The following is a 21,026-nucleotide window of genomic DNA, read 5'->3' on the forward strand; positions in this document are numbered from 1 at the left end:
ACTATCAGACACCAAAAGAGGATCAAGCTCAATTACTGCCCACAAGGATAAAAAGAGACACAAAGGAATGGTTTAGGCCCCCATTAACCACCTTGCCAAAGAGAGAGGCAAGTCCTGTCTTGCAGTGTCCCTGTAACATTGTCAGTAACAGAATTCATGGTATGTTCAAACTGCTTCCATTTTGCAGAGAATAGAACTACACTAGACTCTCTGCTTTCAGAATGACCAGTAATGCCAGGAGCTTTCAAATGAAAAAGAAATTTGCAGTAGCACGGCAGTGTCTGGCCATGAAGGGTTTATTTTCCAGAATACATTATTAAACAGCACATTTTTCCTTTCCTACAGCTAAAAATAGCCCCTGTTCCTGCCTTCTCAATTCTATTAGATGTAACAGGCTGACTACATCCACTCATCAACCTTCCTACTGTCCAAGTTAAAATGGATCTAGATCCTGAAATGAAGCTCTCCATGGATTTGATTATTTCTTCCACTTTCTAAAGGTTTCAGTGCCCTTCAAAAACAGCCCCATACATCAAGAACATGAACCCTGTTTTTTACCTGGTTGTTTTTTCTGTGGCTCCTCCTCTTGCACAGGTTGGTAAGATGGCAGAGTTCCATTTATATTTTCAGTATATTTTCCACTCCTGGAGGGAGAAAAAGCCCCACCCCAGCACTGTTAGAGAAATAGCACAGTTGTGTCGAATATATTACATTTCACTGCCCTCAGTGATTACCTGAAAGAAGGTGGCACCAGCTCAAGGGGCAGAGTCAGGGGCAGTGGCTGTCCAGCTTTGGCCATGTCTGTGAGGTGCATGGCCAACACAAACTCATCAGCCTTCAGCTGCCCATCTCCATCTATATCAGCCAGGGACCTGCAGGGGTTCAACAGCAGCACCAGTCAGAAACAAACATCACAATCACTCTCAAACTGCAGCTGAAAAAAACCTCAGTACGGAAAAACAATTTTTAAAACTGACAATTCCTGTGGAATGTTTTGGTAAAAATACTTATAGTTAAGAACATATATAATTGAGGAAGGGAGATATTATTTGGTTTAATCATATAATGTTATTCAGACCACAGAATCATGGAATGGTTTGGGTTGGAAGGGACCTTAAAGATCATCCAGTTCCAACCCCCTGCCATGGGTAGGGACACCTTGCACTATCCCAGTTGCTCCAAGCCCCATCCAGGCTGGCCATGAACACTTCCAGGGCAGGGGCATCCCCAGTTTTTCTGTACAGCCTGTTCCAGCGCCTCACCATCCTTACAGTAAAGAATTTCTTCCTAACATCCAATCTAAACCTGCTCTCTTTCAGTTTGAAGCCATTCTCTCTTATCCTGTCTCTACAGGCCCTTGTAAATAGTCTCTCTCTATCCTTCTCGTAAGCTCCTTTCAGGTGAAGCTTTCTTTACAGCTTCACTGAAACATTTTCTTCTCCAGCCTGAACAAACCTAATTCTCTTACATTTCCATAAAATACTGGAAGATGGACAGGAAATGGTAACAAGTATTTCTTGCTTTACTGCATCACAAATAGAAGAGCTGGAAAGTGAATCCAGGACTGTTCTTAACCAGATCAAAATGCTAGAAACCACTTTTTCAATTATTTTTTTGAAGCCTAAGAAAATATTACATAAAATTGCATCAAATTCGACAAGAGGAAGCTTAGCATAGAATTTGTTTCTTCCCTTATGTCTCCTCAACAGTGCAGGGAAGACATGAGCTGGCACAGATTAACTCACAGTGGTTAGGAAAAGGATCACCTACCCTCCCTAAGGAGCAGGAGATCATATTAGCCTACAAAATGTTTCCCACAACCTGGGGGGCTGGTGGGTTGTGTGTGTGTGTGAAACCAGTGAAATGCAAGCAAGAAGGAGTCTCTCTCAAAGAACTACAGAGACAGAATTGCTAAAATGTGTCCTTAGACTGTGGGTAAGTGAAATGCTTAGTAAAAACACAGTTCATTTAAAAAGCAGTTTTAAAAACCCTATGAAAAACCAAAAGGAAACAACAAAAGAAATACCAAAAAACTCCATCACACACACATCACAGTGAAAAACATAAGCAGGAGATGATGATATTTTATTATGTTGACACAACAGCACTATTCACTGTTAACAGTACCATTATTTCAGCAATTACCATTAACAAGCACCCAGTAGAAATCCTGGTAATTTCTTAGTGCAAAACTGAAATTTGGGCTGTTACTTGTCTCTAGAGGGGAACACAGAGCTCTTTGCACTGGCTACTGATACCTTCAGAATACACATCCAGAAGGAAAAGAGCCACTGCACACCTGATTTATTCCCCCAGACTCCAGAGAGGAGCAATACAACCCCACACTCCATGTTTATCTTACAGCATGATACCAAACAAACAGCTTTGCTGCTGCTAGAGACACAAATGACTGTGGAAGAAGAAAGGGAACTCAAGAAGAAATGTAATGCTGTTGTGAATTCTGCTGGGCCACAACACTTCACATATAACATCTGAGTTATGTCTGAAGGTGTAACTCAAACTGCCATGTCCAGGAGAGCAGATCATTCAAGCCTGCAGACAGCTCTCACCAACAACTTCCATCAGCATAATAAAGGCAAATCTTAACAAACATGTAACATGCAGATATCTTTATAGTATCTGCAGTAAAACTCAAAAAAGCTGAAGGGTTACTTAACTTTTAATCTTCCTCCATACTTTAAAACAACCTAGATTTCAGAATTCTACTTCTGAAAGGAACAAGCCCTCAGCTCAGGGAGAGCATCCCTGGATTAGAAACTGAAGTTAGCATCTCTTCTATTATACAGAGTTTAACAAACATACACAAAGAATGAAAAATTTAATTATCTCAAGGTGTCTTTTAGTTTGTTCACTAGTTACATTTCTAAGTTTGTTAGCAAACTATTTAACTAGTTTAACTAGCAGTTCAGTTTCTGATTTTAGATCTGTGGTGTCTCTATCGTTTCTTGTTTAATAAAGTACATTTCCTCTCTTAACACCATAAAGACACTAAATCAGTAACTAAACTCACCAAATAGTAGCCAGTTGAGTCTGTGAAAGATTTGATTGCAGAAGGGCATTCCTTGCTTGAAATCCTTAGTGAAAGTGTAAAAGATTTTTATTAAAATAAACACTTCATTCAAAGATTCACATGAGGCAAAAAATGGGTCACGAACTGGGACATGTTTATTTTTAATATCAATCTAATCCATTTTCATTAGTTGGTTTTACTTCCAAGCTTAACAACAAGCATTATAACCCAAACACAGTGAGATGTAAGTATTCTTGTGTACCTTTTTTTGCCCCTCAGAGCACCTAACAGAAAAATTGACATGGAAAATGGGTATTTATGGTAATCCCCACAGCTGTCACAAAGCACAGCTGACTGTTTCCCTAAACCTTAAGCTATTACCTGGAGAGCTTTCCTTGCTAGCAAACAATGAGATCAATTTCTTGGCAGGTCGAGGAAACCTTCAGCCCAAAATCGACTGAACAAGATAAAAAGCATTGAGACCCTTTCCTTAAAGGAGGAATTGTCCTCCTCTTGTGTAGGCAAGGGAACTGAGGCAGAGTGCTTATTTAAAATGGAAAATCTAACTAAGACACACCTACTGACTCGTTGCATCACACTGAGGAATCCCATTTAATAAGAACTTTTGTAAAACTCTCCTCTTGTATTAACTTTGTATGAAGCCTTTTGAAGCCACCATAATGCTGTGGCCCAGCACAAATGTCACTGGAAATCAAAAATTCCATGCAATGGTTGCAGTTCTGCAGTGTCTTTCCCAAGCTGCTTTCTTTCAAAAGATAAAGCCCAAGTATCTGAGCATTGACTGACACAGGAGCACAAGACACAAAAATGATGGTGAATGTCCCCCTTTCTCACAAGAAAGAGGCTCAGTCCAAAGAGTGATGCTTGAAAAATGGCTGTTGACTTTACAGAGCTGAACTCCACAGCCTCATGGTTCTCAGGCTCCTCTAGTCAGATCCTACCACTCCAGGCTTCTCCTTTTCCCTGCAATAGATGCTGCAGCTTCCCCCCTGTATTTGGCTCCTCCAGGTCTAACATAAAGCCCAAGTCAATGAACTGAGGGTTATTTCCATTTCTTGGCTGGCTGAAACCACTCTTCTGCAGAGGTCTGAACACCAATAGTTCAGCTTTTATTTCACATGCAAGTCAAATCCCAAGGTTTCCATCCCTCAGCCTGTGATGTTCAGAGGCAGGAAACACTCTGGTTTTCCCAGTCCATACCAAAAGTCATACTCACCTGATAAATATCCACTCATACTTTTATCAAGACTGTTAAATTTCTGTCTGTATTTTAATCTGGAGGCCTGAGGAACTGCCCAGTCTGAGGATGTAATCTTTGGTGAATTCCCAGCTAGTGATGCACTAGAGGAAGAATTTGAACTGCAATATAATTTCAAAACAAAACAGAACAAAAAGCAAAAACAAAAACCAAACCAGCCAACCAAATATTAAAAGAAAACCAAAAGAGAAAAAGAGACAAAGAAATAACTAAATCACTTGGCTTAATAAAGAGGCATTGGGAACAGAAGATACATAGCATCTTCCAGTTATATGAAACAACTTCCTTGAAGTTTTACCTCTGCTAACTTGCTATAAATAATGTAATCACAAATACAGAATTTTACAGTCAAAGTAGGAATATATTTGTAAGGAAACAACATGTTGAACTGAAAATCTTTTCTTTTGGTATCACAGGCACTAATGCACATAATTGATCCTTCTACCACTGCAAAATAATAGTATAGGAAACCACAGAAAACACCTCCACTATCCCAAGAGTGTTGGATCATTGTTTAAGTAACTTTAAAAGGCATACAAATTAATAACCATGAGAATAAAAATGGATCTGATGAACTCATAACCAAAAGCAGCTTCTAATCACCATATTACAGCTCTACCTCTTCTTTCTGTTTGTGACAATGACACACTGAGTGGAGCTTTTCCAACTCAGTCAGTTTCTGCAGAATAATGCTGATGGAGGGTTTAGATATACCCATAAAACTTGCATCAAACTCCCAGAATTTTCAGCATCCCATCTCTGAAAATCAGACAAGCTCAGGAAAGCTGATTCCAGCCTGCCTTGTTTAAGGGAAACCCCTGCTCCATCAAGTAAAAAAACCCAAACCTATTTGAAGTGCTATCCAAGGCAATACAGAATGCTGATAGAAACAAAACCTCTCCAGCACAATGCTGGATTGACATTCCCTGCACAGAATGAGACAACATGATGGTGAAAATGCTGACAACAATAGCACTGGAGAAGGGCTCCTTTGTACAGCACCAGCAACAGAAAGCTTTAAAAAAAAAAAAAAACCAAAAAAAAAAAACCCCAAAAAAACAACCAACCAAAAAAAAATTATTCCAGGCACATGCCATGCCTACAGTCACCTTACAGGACATCTGCTGACATCAGGTGTGTGAGGAGCCCAGATCATGCTCCCCACATGCCCTGAACAGGCAGCAGGGAGGTGCAAGAGTCTCAGAATTACTTATGGAACTGAACTGGGGCAGAGTTACCCTCAGAACCATCTTTTGGGAGACACCCCTGGATGCCCAACTGGATAGACAAGCCCAGTCCCTCACTTTACACTATGGCAAAGCTCTAAAATTAGTGAACCAGAGCAGCTGATTATAAAAATCCATAATCTTCTATTATTCATAAAACAAATTCACATAAATATTGACAACAAATCCTATTCTTACATGCCTGATTACATGGTGCCCTCTATAATGAATGAGCACATAATGCATAAACATGGCTTTTATAACCACTTAGTAAGGTTTGTTTCTATCTACTAATGAGGTACATTCTCTTCATTTTGGCCCTGCTCATCTGACCTCCTCACCTACTTTGGGTATTTTGTCAATTTACTGAAAATATTACTTATTGTGCATATAAAAACAAAATCCATTTTGAGACTTGACAGGTCACATTAGATAGATTAATTTTTAACAAATGTACTTTGAGAACAGAAATGCCCCATAAGTTTTGGAAAGTACACTACTTAAGTGTAAGATACAACCATTTTAAACTTAACTTTCATACCTGCTAGATCCTAAATCAATTAGTGACTGTGCCTTCTGCATACTGGAACCACCAAATCCTCCTGCCATGGGGCCTAAAGAACCAGTATGAGGCAGCGCTGCAACAAGAAGAAACAAAAAATTAACCCCAGAACTGTAAAGCAGCTGGGTACAAGATAATGCCTCATAATCAACATTCACTTTGATAGAAGTAAGAGAAGCTAATCAGTGTCTTGTTCTTATGATTAACTAGTTAGAACAGAATTAACAAATGTGAACTTTGGAGAAAAACCATTTGTAGGGTTTTCTGTTGGATTTTTTGGTTTTTTTTTTTGTTGTTTTTATTTAACTCTCATGCATGTGTTAGCATTCCTGTCTGGAATTAGCCATAGGGAAGATAAGGCTGACAATTCTGAGAGCAAGTACTGGACTGTGCTATACTTACTTGAGGAGAAAGGTACGGACAAAGGCTGCAGAAGGCTGGATGTTCCATTTGGCAACGAGGAGGTACTGACAGAAGGCACCAGGGGAGCAGAGATAACCAAAGGAGGAATGGAAGTCATGGAGGTCAGAGACATGGGAGCTAATGGTGTGATCGCAGACATTGACGTTGGCATGGACAGATTTGGCATACTACCCATTCCTAGAGCAAAATCCAATAATTCATGGTTTAACATTGCAGAGGCTTCAGCAAGAAACTGGTCCCTTTTGTGAGGCAGAAACTACACAAAGCAACTGGTGTCTGAAATACAATGAGTTAAAATAGATTCTTGTACAATGTTTACTTTTTCCCTAAATTTAGGCATAACAGCTCACAGGGGAAAGTACACTGAAGAACAGGAATTTAAAAAGAACAATCTTGACAAAAAAAATTCTTTCTCAAGGTAGGTTTAGCTACAGTTTTCACAACAGAGCAAGATCTGGTTTTCTATAATTGCAGCTATACCTACTTCTTCAACAAGCCTGGCTCCTGAGAGAGAATTACAACCTCAAAAGCCGTGACAATCCTCCACAGGGAAAAGTTGCTGCTGTTTCTGAACTAAGTCTCTTCCAATCCACAGGGGTGAAAAGTCCTTATTAGGGACCCATGCTTAGCAAAGGGTTTCTAGAGGCAGCTTCCTGAGGCAAACTGGGGCACTTGAATTACTGGCTGCACCTTGTGGAAGACAAGAGTGCTGGTGAGATGATGGAAAGTTATAGAGGTAACTGTATGCCAACCAGAGCTGCCTGTAAATGCACGCCCTTGTACTCAAACACATGAGATTTGGTGATGGGTAGACATTCTAAATCATGTATATAATTAATATATGCATACATTTAATTTCTGCATAGAAGTGTGCATGTATTTTGTAATCCAGCTCATGTAATCCATTGTGGATATTTTGTATAAAACAACACAATAGCAAGCATGCACTGAATCCCCAAACACCATCACAAAAAAGTCAAAGTAATTCTATTCCGTTAATCATAAAACCAAAAGAGACAATCTGATTCAATTTGAAAAAAAATATGTAAAACACCTATTCTACCAAAACTCTGACCTTTGACTAAATTTAACTTTAAAACCCCAAAGCATAAATAGGTGACTGAGTAGGAGGGAGACAAAAAGAGACCACCAATACAAAATGAGAACCTGAAAGTCAGATGGTAGATGTGAGTGGCCTTCATGTCAAAACTAAATAAATGTTTTTCTTTATTAAAAGTCCTCAAAGAATCAAATTATCAAGAATATCAAGAAAGTGACCTGATCAATTTCCTAAATCAGAATATAGTTTTTTCTTGTTTCACCCTGGTTCACTAAACTTTCATGGTCAGATTAATGCTTTTATTTGGCTGCAATTAACTGTGGGGTTTTTACCTCTGAACACTAAGTAATTATATATTCATAAGTACCAAAGCGAGCTGACATTAGTGGTGAAAACACTGGAGTTTGTTTCATGACAGGAGGGAGAACAGAAGGCAAGTGCTGTCCTTGCAATTTCAGCTTGATGAGTTTCATAGCTATAGAGAACTCCAGTTGATCCATTTTGCCATCCTTGTTCAGGTCCGAGAGTGTCCTTAAAACAAAGTAAAATAAAATAAAATTAGAGCAGAAACAGAAATAGAACATTTTTTGATCAGTGTGAGGCTTTCCTACTAGATTTGTTTATTGTCTTTTCACAGGAAAATAAGAAACCTGTTGTAAAGTCAATTTTCTACTTTTGATAATGTTCATATCTTTGAGAAGTTTGAGTACTCACTTTTGCAGAGTTCAGTTCTGAGGTTGCTATATATTAAACATGTAATTCCCAAGAAAGCAGGAAAACATTTGGGAAAGCAGAATTCTCCTGCCCAGTGGATACACTTGTTGCCTCTGCTATGCTTTTCTTTATGCTCCCAGCCAGAATAATTCTTTTAAATTAACCCTTGGTAAGGTAAAGAATTAATGCAAGAATCCAGAATAGGATACAGAAACCTCCTAAAGGCACTATACACTGGTATGAAAATTTCATTAATTCACAGTGGTGAATTAACCTCACAGTGGTGAGGTTTTTTAAGCCTGATACCCACACTGTCTTCCTTTTTACAGTTCTCCAAATTAATATAACAGAAAATATATGCAACAGTGCATACACAACCTCAAAATTTATGGTCAGACAGACAATACAAAGTTTTATTAACATTTAAGCATGCAAGGACCAAGGGCAAGAATATAAATAAAATATTAAGGAAAAAAAAGAGATTAATGTTAAGCTTCTTTTCTCCTTTCATTCTGATACTCTCAGTACAAAACCCCAAGGCCCCACAGAAAAATCTCCTTACTCCTATTTTCTAGGCACTGAGGTGTCTGGTTTAATGGTGAACGTAGTAGTGATGCTGGATGGACTTGATGATACTAGAACACTTTTCTAATCTTAACAGTTCTGCGATTCTATGTGTCTGAAGGAAAAACTAACTTGCGTTTAGTTATTTTCTTTCACACTTTTTCTTAAAATTGTTCTTAATTTTTATGAGCCTCAAGAACATATTTTTATGTCTTGGTAACAGCCAAGTACCCCAAACTGAGCCCAGAATTCTAAGGAGGACTGAGAGTTTGAAGAGAAGAAAATGTTTCAAGTGTTGCTCTCACCATACACATGCTGCAAGGAACAGCACTTTTTCCAGTTCCTGTATTACAGCATTGTTTGTTATCTCATAACATAACTGTCCTTCTACTAACTTTTTTTGTGACTTTAGATTGTTTTCTTGTCTTCTACTTGATGTGTACTTCAAGCCCTTAATACAGTTTAAAAATGCAGCATTGAGCATGATCCACTTTGAAATAACATCCATAAGAAAGACGTAAAAATTACTGAGTTTTAATTAACTGTTGGTACGCATATAGGCCGAAACCTTCCTCTAAATTTAGTAAAATTAAAACAAAGATTCAGACAACACTTTCTGCCTTGACTGCTGGAAGCCTGTGTGAAACAAGACAACAAAGCAAAGGTAGCATTTGAATGCTACGCATCTCCAATCTTAGAAAAAACAAACAGTAAAGAATACCTTACCATATTTGAGCAAGGATTGAAGATGGCAGACCTGATTGCAAAAAAAAGGTACGTGCTTGATCACCTGTGATAAACAAGTAAGAAAAGACAGACTTTTATACCACAAACAGATTTTTGAAGAGCTCAGCACTCTCTTCGGGGATCAAGGTTTAGAAAAATCCCCATGCTGGATGCCAAGCCTACCAGGGCTTTTTTTTCCAGCTTCTAACTCTGGTGACAACAGTGATTGTCAGACACCCATGTATTCCATAATTCCCCATCTTTGCTCTGAGAAGCGATTTCAGACAGCTATAAAAATTTTTAACAGGTCACAAATCAAGGGCCGCCAACATCTTAAAAGATGAGTGAATTAAAGAATGACTGAAAATTTAGTCCTGCCCAAGTACTTAAGCAGGAAAGGATCAGAATGCTGTTTCTTTTCTTCTTTATCCCATCTAACTTAAGTCAGTATTGTCTCTAGAAAAACTAGGAAAACACCATGTTCTAAATAAGAGTCTCTTCTGTCAGAGAACACCCACAATTTCAGTGTTTCAGGAAGGGAATGGGAACTGTTGTGCAATCCCAGACCAAGTTCCACATCAGTTGGTTCACATACAAATAGGGACAGTGGTGTTTATGCCCACATCTGAGTGAATTACAGATTCTTAAAGCTAAGACTTCAGATTACACTTTCAGCTCTCTCTTATATTCATACACAACCTTTTATTTCAAGCACTTGCCAAATAAATAACAAAGCCTGCAGATGCAGATAAGAGCCCAGATGTGGCCTAAGGGGAGTCCCTGGGACTGCATAGTTTTCAGCTGGAGGTAAACACCAACCTCCAAGGCTGTTAGGCCAAAGCAGGAGTTAGGTGCCACTTAGCCAGAAAATGTGCATCTTCCAAACAGACAACTTTACACTCTCTCCTGTCCTTTCCAGCCCCAAAAGAGGAAAAGCCAGTGGAGCAACTAGATAAGGCATTACTGGATAGTTGGGCAGGTAGGAGCCATCAGGGCTGGTCTTTAGTGCCCACCCACTAAGAATGGGGCACTCTTAAATTAAGACATCTTTGCCAATGAAATTGGGTCCTTCTTGATATCAAAAGCAGATTTTAAATTGAACCTGCACATTCTGAAGTGCATAGCAATGTGACCCAATTGTTTCAGAGGAGATGCAGCTGAATGCAACTGGAACTGACAGCAGGCCCCTGCAAAATGCCATCAGTCCACCCAGCTCCTGCTGAAGGCCCAAATTTCAAGCAGTTTCTAACAAGGACAAGCTGTCAGCATCCCTCTCCCTGCCTCCTCCTCCCAAACAAAGATATCTAACAGCACAGCATTCTTTCCTCAGACTGAGGACAGAAACTTCTGCTGTGTCTGGTGTCACTTGCCACAACAGCTACTGTAAGTGCTCCCTGGCAGCCTCCCATCTGAGCATGGATTTCACCTCATATTCTCTGGTTTCTGAAACTAGACAGAATGGCAGCACATAGTTGGTAGCTGAAGAAGTGACAGGGTTAAACAGAACAGCATTCCCGTGCCAGACTTCAGAGGAAAGCTTGTTAAGTTTACTAATAACCTGTGGCTGTTTGCCTGAATATGGTTATTAGTCACACAACAAAGGGCTAGAAATAGGATGCAGTTCTCAAACTGTTCTACAGAGATAGGTATGTGTACACAGAAGTTAATGTGTAATGCAGAGCCTCAGACCAACCTGTAATGAAACCTCCTGTGGGTTTAAGGCTATCAAACTGCTTGTCGTGCTTGGCCCGCTCTTCGGAGGTGATGGCCCATATGTTTGGCCCTCCTGGAAAAAAAAAAAACACAAATCAAACAAAAAACCAATGAACAACCAAATGGACTGAAAACTTTCAAAAACAAAGCACGTCACTTGCAAAATAAAATCTTGGCTTTCTCAAGAGACAAAGTTAGACGTGGACACACCCAGCTCCTACCAGTTTGGCAAGGACGTTATGCAACGCAAACCTGCTTCCCAGATGTGCAAGCCGAGCTGAGCCAATCCCCCAGCCAGACTGCTTCACCCTGGGCTTTCAAACAAGCTCTGTCGCCCTTCAAAGCTGGTGCAGAGCAGCTTCCTGTGGCTGCTGATTGTTTGCAGCCCGGGCAGGATGTGTCTCACCACCCCCTGGGTGAGCCAGACACTGCCCTGGCTCACCGATGAACAAATGGCACTCAGCGCACCCCAGGCTCTCATGCACAGGGGTAACACCCTCTGGGTGCCAAAAAGGCTCACACTTGTCTTGGCAACACTCTAAAAACACTGCTAGCAAAAATAATTTGGTTTTGTCTGACAAAGAAGTGACATTTTGGGCTTTTTTTTTTTTTTTAAACAGCATGCAATTTCCACTTCGCATTTTTTAATGTTTTATGAAATAAAAAATATTACACCCTGAGAGCAGGAATTAGAAGTTACATGGAATATCTGTGTTTACCAAAGTTGTGCTGGTTATACCAGGCAGAACCAGACTGACTTCCAGAAATGCTGCAACCTGCTGCATAAAGGTCAGGGTGTATATCCTTTGGAGGAAAAAGCAGCTTGCCAGAAATAATTCAGCTTGTTTTTAAGTAGGAGGAAGTTTTAGTTGGGAAGTTCTTCAAAAATATTTAATTTTTCAAATCAATGAATGTAAGAATTGGCCAAAATTCTGAATGGAACCACTCAAAACAGCATTAAACACAAAAAACACTTCTAAAATGACATTCTGCTGAGTATTACTACCTCCAAAAAACTGTTAATCTGTTCAAGTGTTTGTACTGCCCACTAAAAGACAGTCAAAGGAATAAATAATTCTTGTAATAAGATATTAACAACTTGCTTTAAAAGCCACAGCACTCTGAAAAAAAGTTACCATAAAATGCTTCCTCTTCCTACATAAACCTTTATTTCAAAGTTTTGAATCTGCAAAATTAAGAGATTTTTGCACATTCAATGTATAACAGCAAATGAAGAGACTGTGAGCTGATGTCCTTGCCAATACAGACACAGTAATGATGTTAATCATCTCTCACCTGTGTTTATCTACATAAACAAATACATTTTCCAAAAAAGACTTAATTTTCCCTCTTAAGAAGGTCCTGTTAAAACTGTTATTTCTCCTTGCATGTGTACAGATTTAATTCTTTACCCTTGCTCCCTTAGTAAGAAATAAAATATTTTAAAAGACCAAAACAAAATAGAAACTCACTGGGGAGATGTATGACAGAAAAGATGTGAGGGTGGTAGGATATAATACCTAGACACTTGAATTTGGAGTTTTGCTTCTCTCTCCTGAGGATATACCAATTTTTTTTTTTAGTGTGGCCTCAATGAAAGTGTCTTCTAGCAGGTTACATGTAAAATTGCACTTCAAGAACACCCTCCTTTTTTTCTTCTGATTAAATGAGCAAAAATAAATCTAGATTAGATACTGATAATAAAGTGAAGTAAATCTGAATCAGGTGCCAGAAGTCCATGGGCAGTGTAAGCATTACTGAAAAACACTAATGAGGACAACTTATACCCAACAGCAAAAATTAGAGCAGCACTTAGATTTCTTTAAAGTGCTAATTTTAAGATATAAATGGGAAGTGCATAAATGTGGTTATGATTATAGAAATTATCTCGACCAGATGAAAAAATGCTTCTAAAGCTGCCAGCAGCAACTTCAGAGAAACTTTTCTTTTTCATTTTTGGAAAACAAAATATTAACAACATTACATCTTCCTTCTATAAAACACTCCTCTTTGAACATCTTTTGAAGTAGGTAACTAAAACACTCCTTGGCTTCTTAAAATCAACGACAGAAGGATTTAGGCTACCATAATAAATTCACATGGTCAGTAGCTGCAAAGTGATAAAACACAGTAACAATTGCTTGACTGGAGTTATGACCATCACCATAGCCCCTCTAGAGAATCCAATTTACATTGTAAGGCAAATTCTGTTTACATATGCACAGTTTCTTAGTTATGTGTCACAGATTAGGCAATCAATCTTGAAAATAACATATTTCTGTATTCAAAGAGTTGTTTTACTATCTGGTAAATTCGATTTCCTCTCCAACTATGAAATTCAGCATTCTACACAGCATTGTCTCAAATGTGTTAAAACCTTGCAGGTCAGCAAATCCCCAAATTCACACCTGTAGCTGGATGATGATTAAAATCTCATTCAACAAGTGACTGAAAATCCATATTCACCCTTCATTCTCATTTTTGCCATCCTTAACACATCCAAGAACATCACTATTTTTTGCACACTTGGTAGTTTTTGCACGCTTTTACCTCTGGACCTATATCTTTAAAGTTCTTTCTGTTCCATGCCTGTGATTCTATGGTTTAGTCCAACACATCTGCAATGAGCAGGAACATCTTCAACCAGACCAGGTTGCTCAGAGCCCCATCCAACCTGGCCTTGAACACTTCCAGGGATTGGACAGCCACAGCTCCTCTGTGAAACCTGTTCCAGAGTCCCACCAACCCTGTAGAAAAAACTGTACCATACAGCTATTGGAAATCTACAATTTTTTTTATTTAAACCATCACCCCTTCACCTATCTCAACATGTCCCCCTAGAGTGTTTGTACCCACCTTTCTTACAGCCCCCTTTAAGTACTGAAAAGCCCCAGAAAGGTCTCTCTGGAGCCTTCTCCAGGTTGAACAATCCCAAGTATAAATTCCATTTTAAAAAAGAAATCTTTGACTAAAACCACATTATTACATCAACAAGTGCTTCTACAGCCTTCCACAGTCCTAGTGAGTCAGTGCAAGCAGCTGTCATGGAATAGTGGGAACTACAAACACACATTATCAAAAGTACATTGTGGGAATGTTTCAGGGAACTGAATATATACCCTGAAAACGCCAACCTGCTAATAATTTATTTTCAACAGTAAGAAAAATTTCAGAGTCTTCCTTTCCCTAAGGACAGAGACTGAGAATCTTATTTTTCTTGTGATTAATTCCATAAAGATATGCTCTCTGCTGGTTTCTTTATAGGCCTGGAAGAAAATGCAGTAAGCCTTAAAATCCAATGTATAAAAACATAGATTTTAAAAAATATAAATATTCATAGCAGGAATTAGGATCTAGAGAACGCTTTTAAGTCAGCAGACCCCTCCCAGTGAAATTTTAGTGCTTGTCTATAACTGAACAAAGACCCAGAAAATTAAGTTTTATCCTAACATCACTTGAGTGTCTGCCATCTGCAGCTTGAACTAGAACAGGTCATTGTTTTCTGAATAGAGGTTAATAACTGTTGGACAATGAAAGTATTTGTGCAAAACTTAAAAAAAAAATAATTAAAACCCCGTTGCTTCTGGTAGGGAGCCACAGTGAATGCAGCCAAACCCCACCCACAGTTATTATTTAAAGGATTCACTGTTTTTTTCAACTCCCACCCCATATGCCACAGAAACCAGATAAAGAGCACAGCACAAGAGGAAAGGCTAAAGCTATGTGAATCCTTGTGTTCAGCTTAACCAGGTGCTCACAGGCTCTTTTGATGGCACCCTTGGTGACACAATTAGGAAAAGTAAAATCTGTGTACAGAAAAGCTCATATGAAGATTTCTCAAAATCCCATGTGAAAATACCATACCAGTCTACCTGAAATAAAGACTTTCAACAATGGGACTCACAAGGTCCTGGTAATTCCACAAAGCACATTACAGCATCATTCTCCAAAGTAATTGTTGTGTTTACCTGCACAATGCAACCAAGACCATCACAAAAACACAGCCAAAATTAGTCTGAAACTCAGTTCTCCTGTGCCATCACCATCAAATCATGCTACAAAAATTATGCTACAATCCTCAAAAAATCGTGATTGCTTCCCAAAACTACCACAAGTGGTAAAAATGAACATTCAGTGCAACTGCTGAGGAAACTTACACTGCCTGGTTTTCACACAGCCACGTCCTGGGCATGCTGAACAGTGATGAAGAGAAGATACTCCTTTCCTGGGAAAGGCAAAACTGCAGCAAGAGTCAAACATCTGCCATCCAAGATGGATCATCCAAACTTTTCTGGCTTACCTCAGCCTTTTTTTGCACTGACACACCTTCAGTTCTAGGGCTGAGAAACATCATGCCCATAAACCAGACCCAATGAATTGTGCATAGAGAAATTGCTGTTCTTCTTCTGTCCACACAGCCCCAGCCCTCACTCATGGCAAATCATGCATGAATCACAAACCAAACCACAGGTGTCTGCTCTTCACAGACCTCTCTGACCACAGGATGGGCAAGAGGCAGGAATCTCCTTGATGGAGCAGTGCTGAACCTTTGGCTGTCCAAGCAGCAGTACTTTTACAGATCAGTTCCCCACCAGAAATCAAAATACAGTTGCTACTACATGCTCCCATGAGAGGCTTTGCTGTAGACAATGAACAGTACATTTCTGACTCAGCTTAAATTTCCTGGACATTTTCGAGATATAAATCATTTTTCCCAACTGTAGCTGATAAAATTTTGGAGGGGAAAAACAGTACAATCTCTCTGACAAGAAGGTATCTCATTAATTAATTATTCTTCAAAATAGGTTACTTTAGAATGTAACAACTTCATCCATGAAGCCAACATATTTGACTACCCTGCATTTTTAGGAATCAAAACTCAAGAAATGCTGAACTTGGAGAGATTTTCCTGACAAAGACTTCCCCTAGAACAGAGTAACTACTGTCTTCATCTGCTCTTTTTGCTTACGAAAAACCACAAGTCGATCTTAGTAAGACATCTGGAAGATAGAGGCCACATTTTCTTTCTTTCCTAGAGAAGGCTGGTACTTTCACTGTCAGCACTGGCAATTGTTCTTGATATCCAGTATTGGAAACCTGGACTTCGTGTCCAGAAATGTCTCCACAGATTCTCTATTCCAATACAGAAAACCAACAGTGAAAGGTCCTTTACTTGCCCACTCCAAAACTCCAGAACACATCCAAAAGCTCAACACCACACGGAGTTTGCCCATAGAGAAAGTCCCTGTGGGATGACAAAGACCCAAACACCCAAAGCTAAACATGCTTTGAACTTAACTCTCAAGACTTCTCTGAGGATGACAAAAATACAGACTGACCTCAGTGTCATCTAACAGGTATTTCTGTAATTCAGTGTGGCAGCACTCACAGTTTTCTATTGCTGGAAACAAGTGACTAGTGACCATGCTGTTGATTAGACATCTTCAGTTGATTTAAGTTCACTTTAAATAAAAGACACCTCTCTAGGTGAGAGTATGGAGGTCTGCTTATGGCAGGATCACAGCATTTCAGGAAGGCTCCAGAAATGTCTTTATAACACTGCATCAGACAGATAACCTTCTGAATAAAATAAAGGACTTGCTTTGATGAGCTGCCAACATCAAAAGGGAAACACCACTGTTCTTTCCTTAAAATGGTAAATCACCATTGAAAAAGAGGAGAGAAAAAGTACAGTCCTAGAAGAAAAGTAATAGACTTGAAAATGCTCTGTGAGACCTCTGCCACTGGTTAGGACTGCCCATTGGCAAAGGGTAGCTATAGTGAGAACAGCAGGATTACTGATAAGGAAAAACCTAAGACATTTCTCACATTCTCCAGAACATCTTTGTTTCTCACTCACAGGCATTGTTTGTACTTCTCTGATAAAAACTATGCTCCTACAACCTACAAAGTTAATTACCTCCAGAGAGATAATAAACCTTAATTGAAAGAGCATTCCTTGTACATGCAAGTCATGAAGATTATACCACCACCCCTGTAACCATCAAAAAAACTAACATGAAGCATCATAATGATCTTAAATAAATATTTATCCCTATGTTTAAAGACAGGGAAATTTCAGCACAGATATGCAGCAACATGCCTCAAGCTGTATAACAAGGGGTTTTCCTTAATGCAACCACCAATCACATTACAGTCTTCCATTAGGAGCCTCCAGAGGGTTGTCTGATCTATTGGTATATATTGGGATAAATCTAGTAATTCCAGTGTTGCTGTGTTTGCAGATAAGTTTACCACAGAAGTATTTATTATAGATTGGATTTAACATTCCCAATTGTGAAGCTGAATCAGACTTCTAATTTTTCCTCAGTGGTGAGTAAACACTCCAGGAGTCTGAAAATACACAGAATGTTTTACCATTAGTCTGAATTTGAGATTCTTTATCAGTGTTATTGTTATTTTCAATATTTGCTTCCCTCCTTTGCTGTTGATTCTATGTATCAAACACAGCAGAAAAATAACTAATAATCAGCATTTATCCTTATTTAGGAGTGCTAATGTGCTATGAACTATTACTGTGGTGGCTTTGGGTCCATACCTGCTCTTCCATGAGGACTGCACCTGCTATTCCCAGCTTCCACAATCTCAGGCCATGGCAGGAGCCACATGCAATCTCCTTTCACTAAACATAAATTAATCCCTAATTATTCCTACCAGAAATGCTCCATGCAGGCTCTCAGTTTTGTGAGCGTTTTATTAAGTAACAGCAAAGCAGCTGCCAGAGGAAAAGGGTGTTTATTTCTGTGCTTAACTGTAACTTCAGCAATTCCTTTTTGTTGCACATAGTTAAAAGGAAGAACTTGTAGCTAAAGCATGTTAAACACAGGGAAACATGATTCTCCTTCAACTTTGTAATTTCACTACGTTTACAAGAATTGTGCCCATTGGAGCCAAGAGAATTTTTAAAAGATTTTCAAGTATCTCTAGCACATTATCAAAAAACAGCTGGTACCTGCAGACAGGTTGTTAAATAGTGTCAGGCACATGCAAGACTACAAGATTTGGCTAAGAAAAGCTTATATAATTGAAGAGCAAGCTTACAGAAATGTGGACAAAGCAACAGCAGCCACATTGCATTTTAGAGTACAATTCATATTCTTTACATTATGTACAGAACTTCCAGATATTTGGTATACTGGGAACCTTCAGGTTGAGCAGCTCACTAAAATCAAATATTGAGCTTGTTTAAACTATCCATCTGCTCCTGTGAGATGTGTGCACAATTCTGCCTGGTGATCTTGTCACTGGCAACCCCCACTTTGATACACAAAAGGAGGAATATTAGAACACAGAACACTCTGTGCCACGCAGTGATATCAATGTAGAAACATAATCTGTACTTTTGGGAGGAGTATAATCCCTAAAACAATTTAGAGATACATAATAGTGTAATCCATGCTAGCAGTATAGATCCAATTCTTTTCTGAACTCTACAGCACAATTGGCTATTCCAAAGCACTTAAACTATCAGTTTATAATAGCAGGATAGTATTTCTATACTTTATAAATATAACAGGATCTTTTAGCTCATTAAGGCTATCCATTTTCAGAAGATAATTTTTAATTAAATTATAGCCAATTCCACTGAAGCACTAAAAAAACCCACCCCACACCAAGGAAGTAAAATACTGAAAAAACTCCAAACAAACAAAAAATTAGTTTAAAGTTTTGTTAAAGCTCAACTAATGTAAAACTACATCAGGAAATGTGTTCTAGAAATGTGTATAAACTTGACAGCATTCTGAACTGCAAATTAACATGCTACACTTTACACTTGTTTTCTGTAAATTTTTTGACAATTCATTCAATAGGGTCTTTTTAAGTTTTAATGAAGCCAGCTTCCTACTTCTCATCAAAAAGTGCAATCACTCTAACACACAATGTTGGTAAACTTGTATTTTATTCTTAAAAGTTAATTAACTTTGCCTTTCCTTACATGAAGAAGTTGGCACACAAAGCTTGGCTTAACCTAAGCCTTTGCCAGATCTAGATTCAATACCAGCAATTATTACAAAATTATTTTCTGTCTAATTCTGGAGAAACAATGACAGTGAAGCCATCTGTAGTTGCTGAGTTGTGATGCAGCACATGAAACAACCACATGAGTCAAGCCCAACGACAGCTCTGTCTGTGCCCAGAATCATGGAACTACAGAATCATTTAGAATGGAAAATACTTTTAAGATCATGGAGCCAAGCCACTAACCCAGCACTGCCAGCCCACCACGAAACCAGTCCCTCAGTGCCACATTTATATATATTTTAAATGCTTTCAGGGATGGTGACTCCTCCATTGCCGTGGGCAGCCTGTCTAATGCTTGACAAACCTTTTAGGAAAGCATTAAAGCATTTTTTTCCAATGTTCAATCTAAATCTCCCCTGGTACAACTTGAAGCCGTTTCACCTTGTCCTGTCATTTGTTACTTGTAAAAGGAGCCCGACCCCACCTGGCTGTCCCCTCCTGTCAGGGAGTTGTGCAGAGCCAGAAGGTTCCCCCTGAGCCTCCTTTTCTCCAGGCTGAGCCCCTTTCCAGCTCCCTCAGCCTCTCCTCATCACACCTGTGCTCCAGCCCCTTCCCTGGCACGCTCCAGCCCCTCAATGTCCTTCCTGAGCTGAGAGCTCAGAACTGGACACAGGATTTGTGGCACATCCTCTCCAGTGCCCAGCACAGGGGAATGGTCATTTTCCTAAAGCTGCAATTCATATTTTTGGGTGGATTTTAGAAGTGGAAAGAAGAGAAGAAAAAAAAGTCACACCAACAAGTCTTTCCAATGGAAGGTATGAAGCGGTCAAGTAAACAATATTATCATGGCGTAATAGAACCACACTTTGCTAAATTCTCCCAGCTTTAAGTCCTGCCTCCATTTGCTTTTAAAGTGGACAAACTTCCATCCATGGCCTTCCTTCCCAGTCTGACACAGATGGAAGAGATGCTTACCCTTCAGTTAAGGACATTCAGAAGCTTTTTTGAGTAAACTCATCAATCTGCACAGTATCAAAGACTATCATGAGGAAAATAAAAATTTTTAGTCACCATATTTGTGGAAAAAGAAAACCAGAACTTAGACAAAACATTTCTAATCCTGGAAATGGATGTTTTATGCTGCTGCTGCTCACCAGTATTCACAAAACAACCCTATGACTTAATTAAAAAGGTACAAAAGAACAATTTGTTTAATTATTGTATAGCAAATCTCTGTGGAGTGCAGCAAAACTAATAAGATTCAGGTGAGTTCCATCTGTGGCAGCCAATAAATCTTTCTGCACCAGAAGAAATGCAGGCAGTAAAAATACCAGGGAAGGGGATGCAAAGTGAACCTTGAAATTAGGTGTAGTAAAGGAAACTATTCTCCCACAAAGACATACACTGACAAAATCAGAACAAATTCTGTTTCACGAATATTAGGTCCTCTCTAGTAATTTTCATAGTTCTCATTGCTATCTGGCCATTAGAGTAAAAAACATTTCCGGGTTCTCAGACTTGAGAAGGAAGTCTGGGACCAGGAGGAAGGCTGCTGGGTTATACTTGCAATGGAGAACTGGGATACAGACTTGAAAGAGAAGAGGAAAACACATGAACAAAAAAAAATCCCCAAAAAATTACACAGGAAGGGTGGGGGAGAAGAAAAAAAATATGAAGAGGCACTTCCTGAATGATCTTGGAATAAAATAAAAATAGGAGGTAATTCAGGAAACAAAACCCAGTAA

At 39.1% G+C, this 21,026-nt stretch overlaps 1 protein-coding gene across 8 annotated transcripts in view; it reads right to left on the reverse strand.

Moving 5' to 3' along the window:
- Nucleotides 1–21,026, reverse strand: part of ITSN2 (intersectin 2) — an 80,332-nt gene that overhangs the window by 37,545 nt on the left and 21,761 nt on the right. For 6 of the 8 annotated variants that reach the window (XM_033054125.1, XM_033054120.1, XM_033054121.1 and 3 more), the window contains exons 3-11: nt 11,279–11,371; nt 9,586–9,649; nt 7,949–8,112; nt 6,501–6,698; nt 6,078–6,174; nt 4,269–4,411; nt 3,032–3,095; nt 735–872; nt 559–644 (exon numbers count right to left, since the gene is read on the reverse strand). In XM_033054125.1, the coding sequence (XP_032910016.1) occupies nt 559–644; nt 735–872; nt 3,032–3,095; nt 4,269–4,411; nt 6,078–6,174; nt 6,501–6,698; nt 7,949–8,112; nt 9,586–9,649; nt 11,279–11,371 (1,047 nt within the window). The remainder of the gene's footprint in view (nt 1–558; nt 645–734; nt 873–3,031; nt 3,096–4,268; nt 4,412–6,077; nt 6,175–6,500; nt 6,699–7,948; nt 8,113–9,585; nt 9,650–11,278; nt 11,372–21,026) is intronic. The other 2 variants (XM_033054126.1, XM_033054124.1) reach the window with 1 other exon arrangement.

This window comes from Catharus ustulatus, chromosome 3, assembly GCF_009819885.2.
Source record: "Catharus ustulatus isolate bCatUst1 chromosome 3, bCatUst1.pri.v2, whole genome shotgun sequence".
NCBI lineage: Eukaryota > Metazoa > Chordata > Aves > Passeriformes > Turdidae > Catharus > Catharus ustulatus.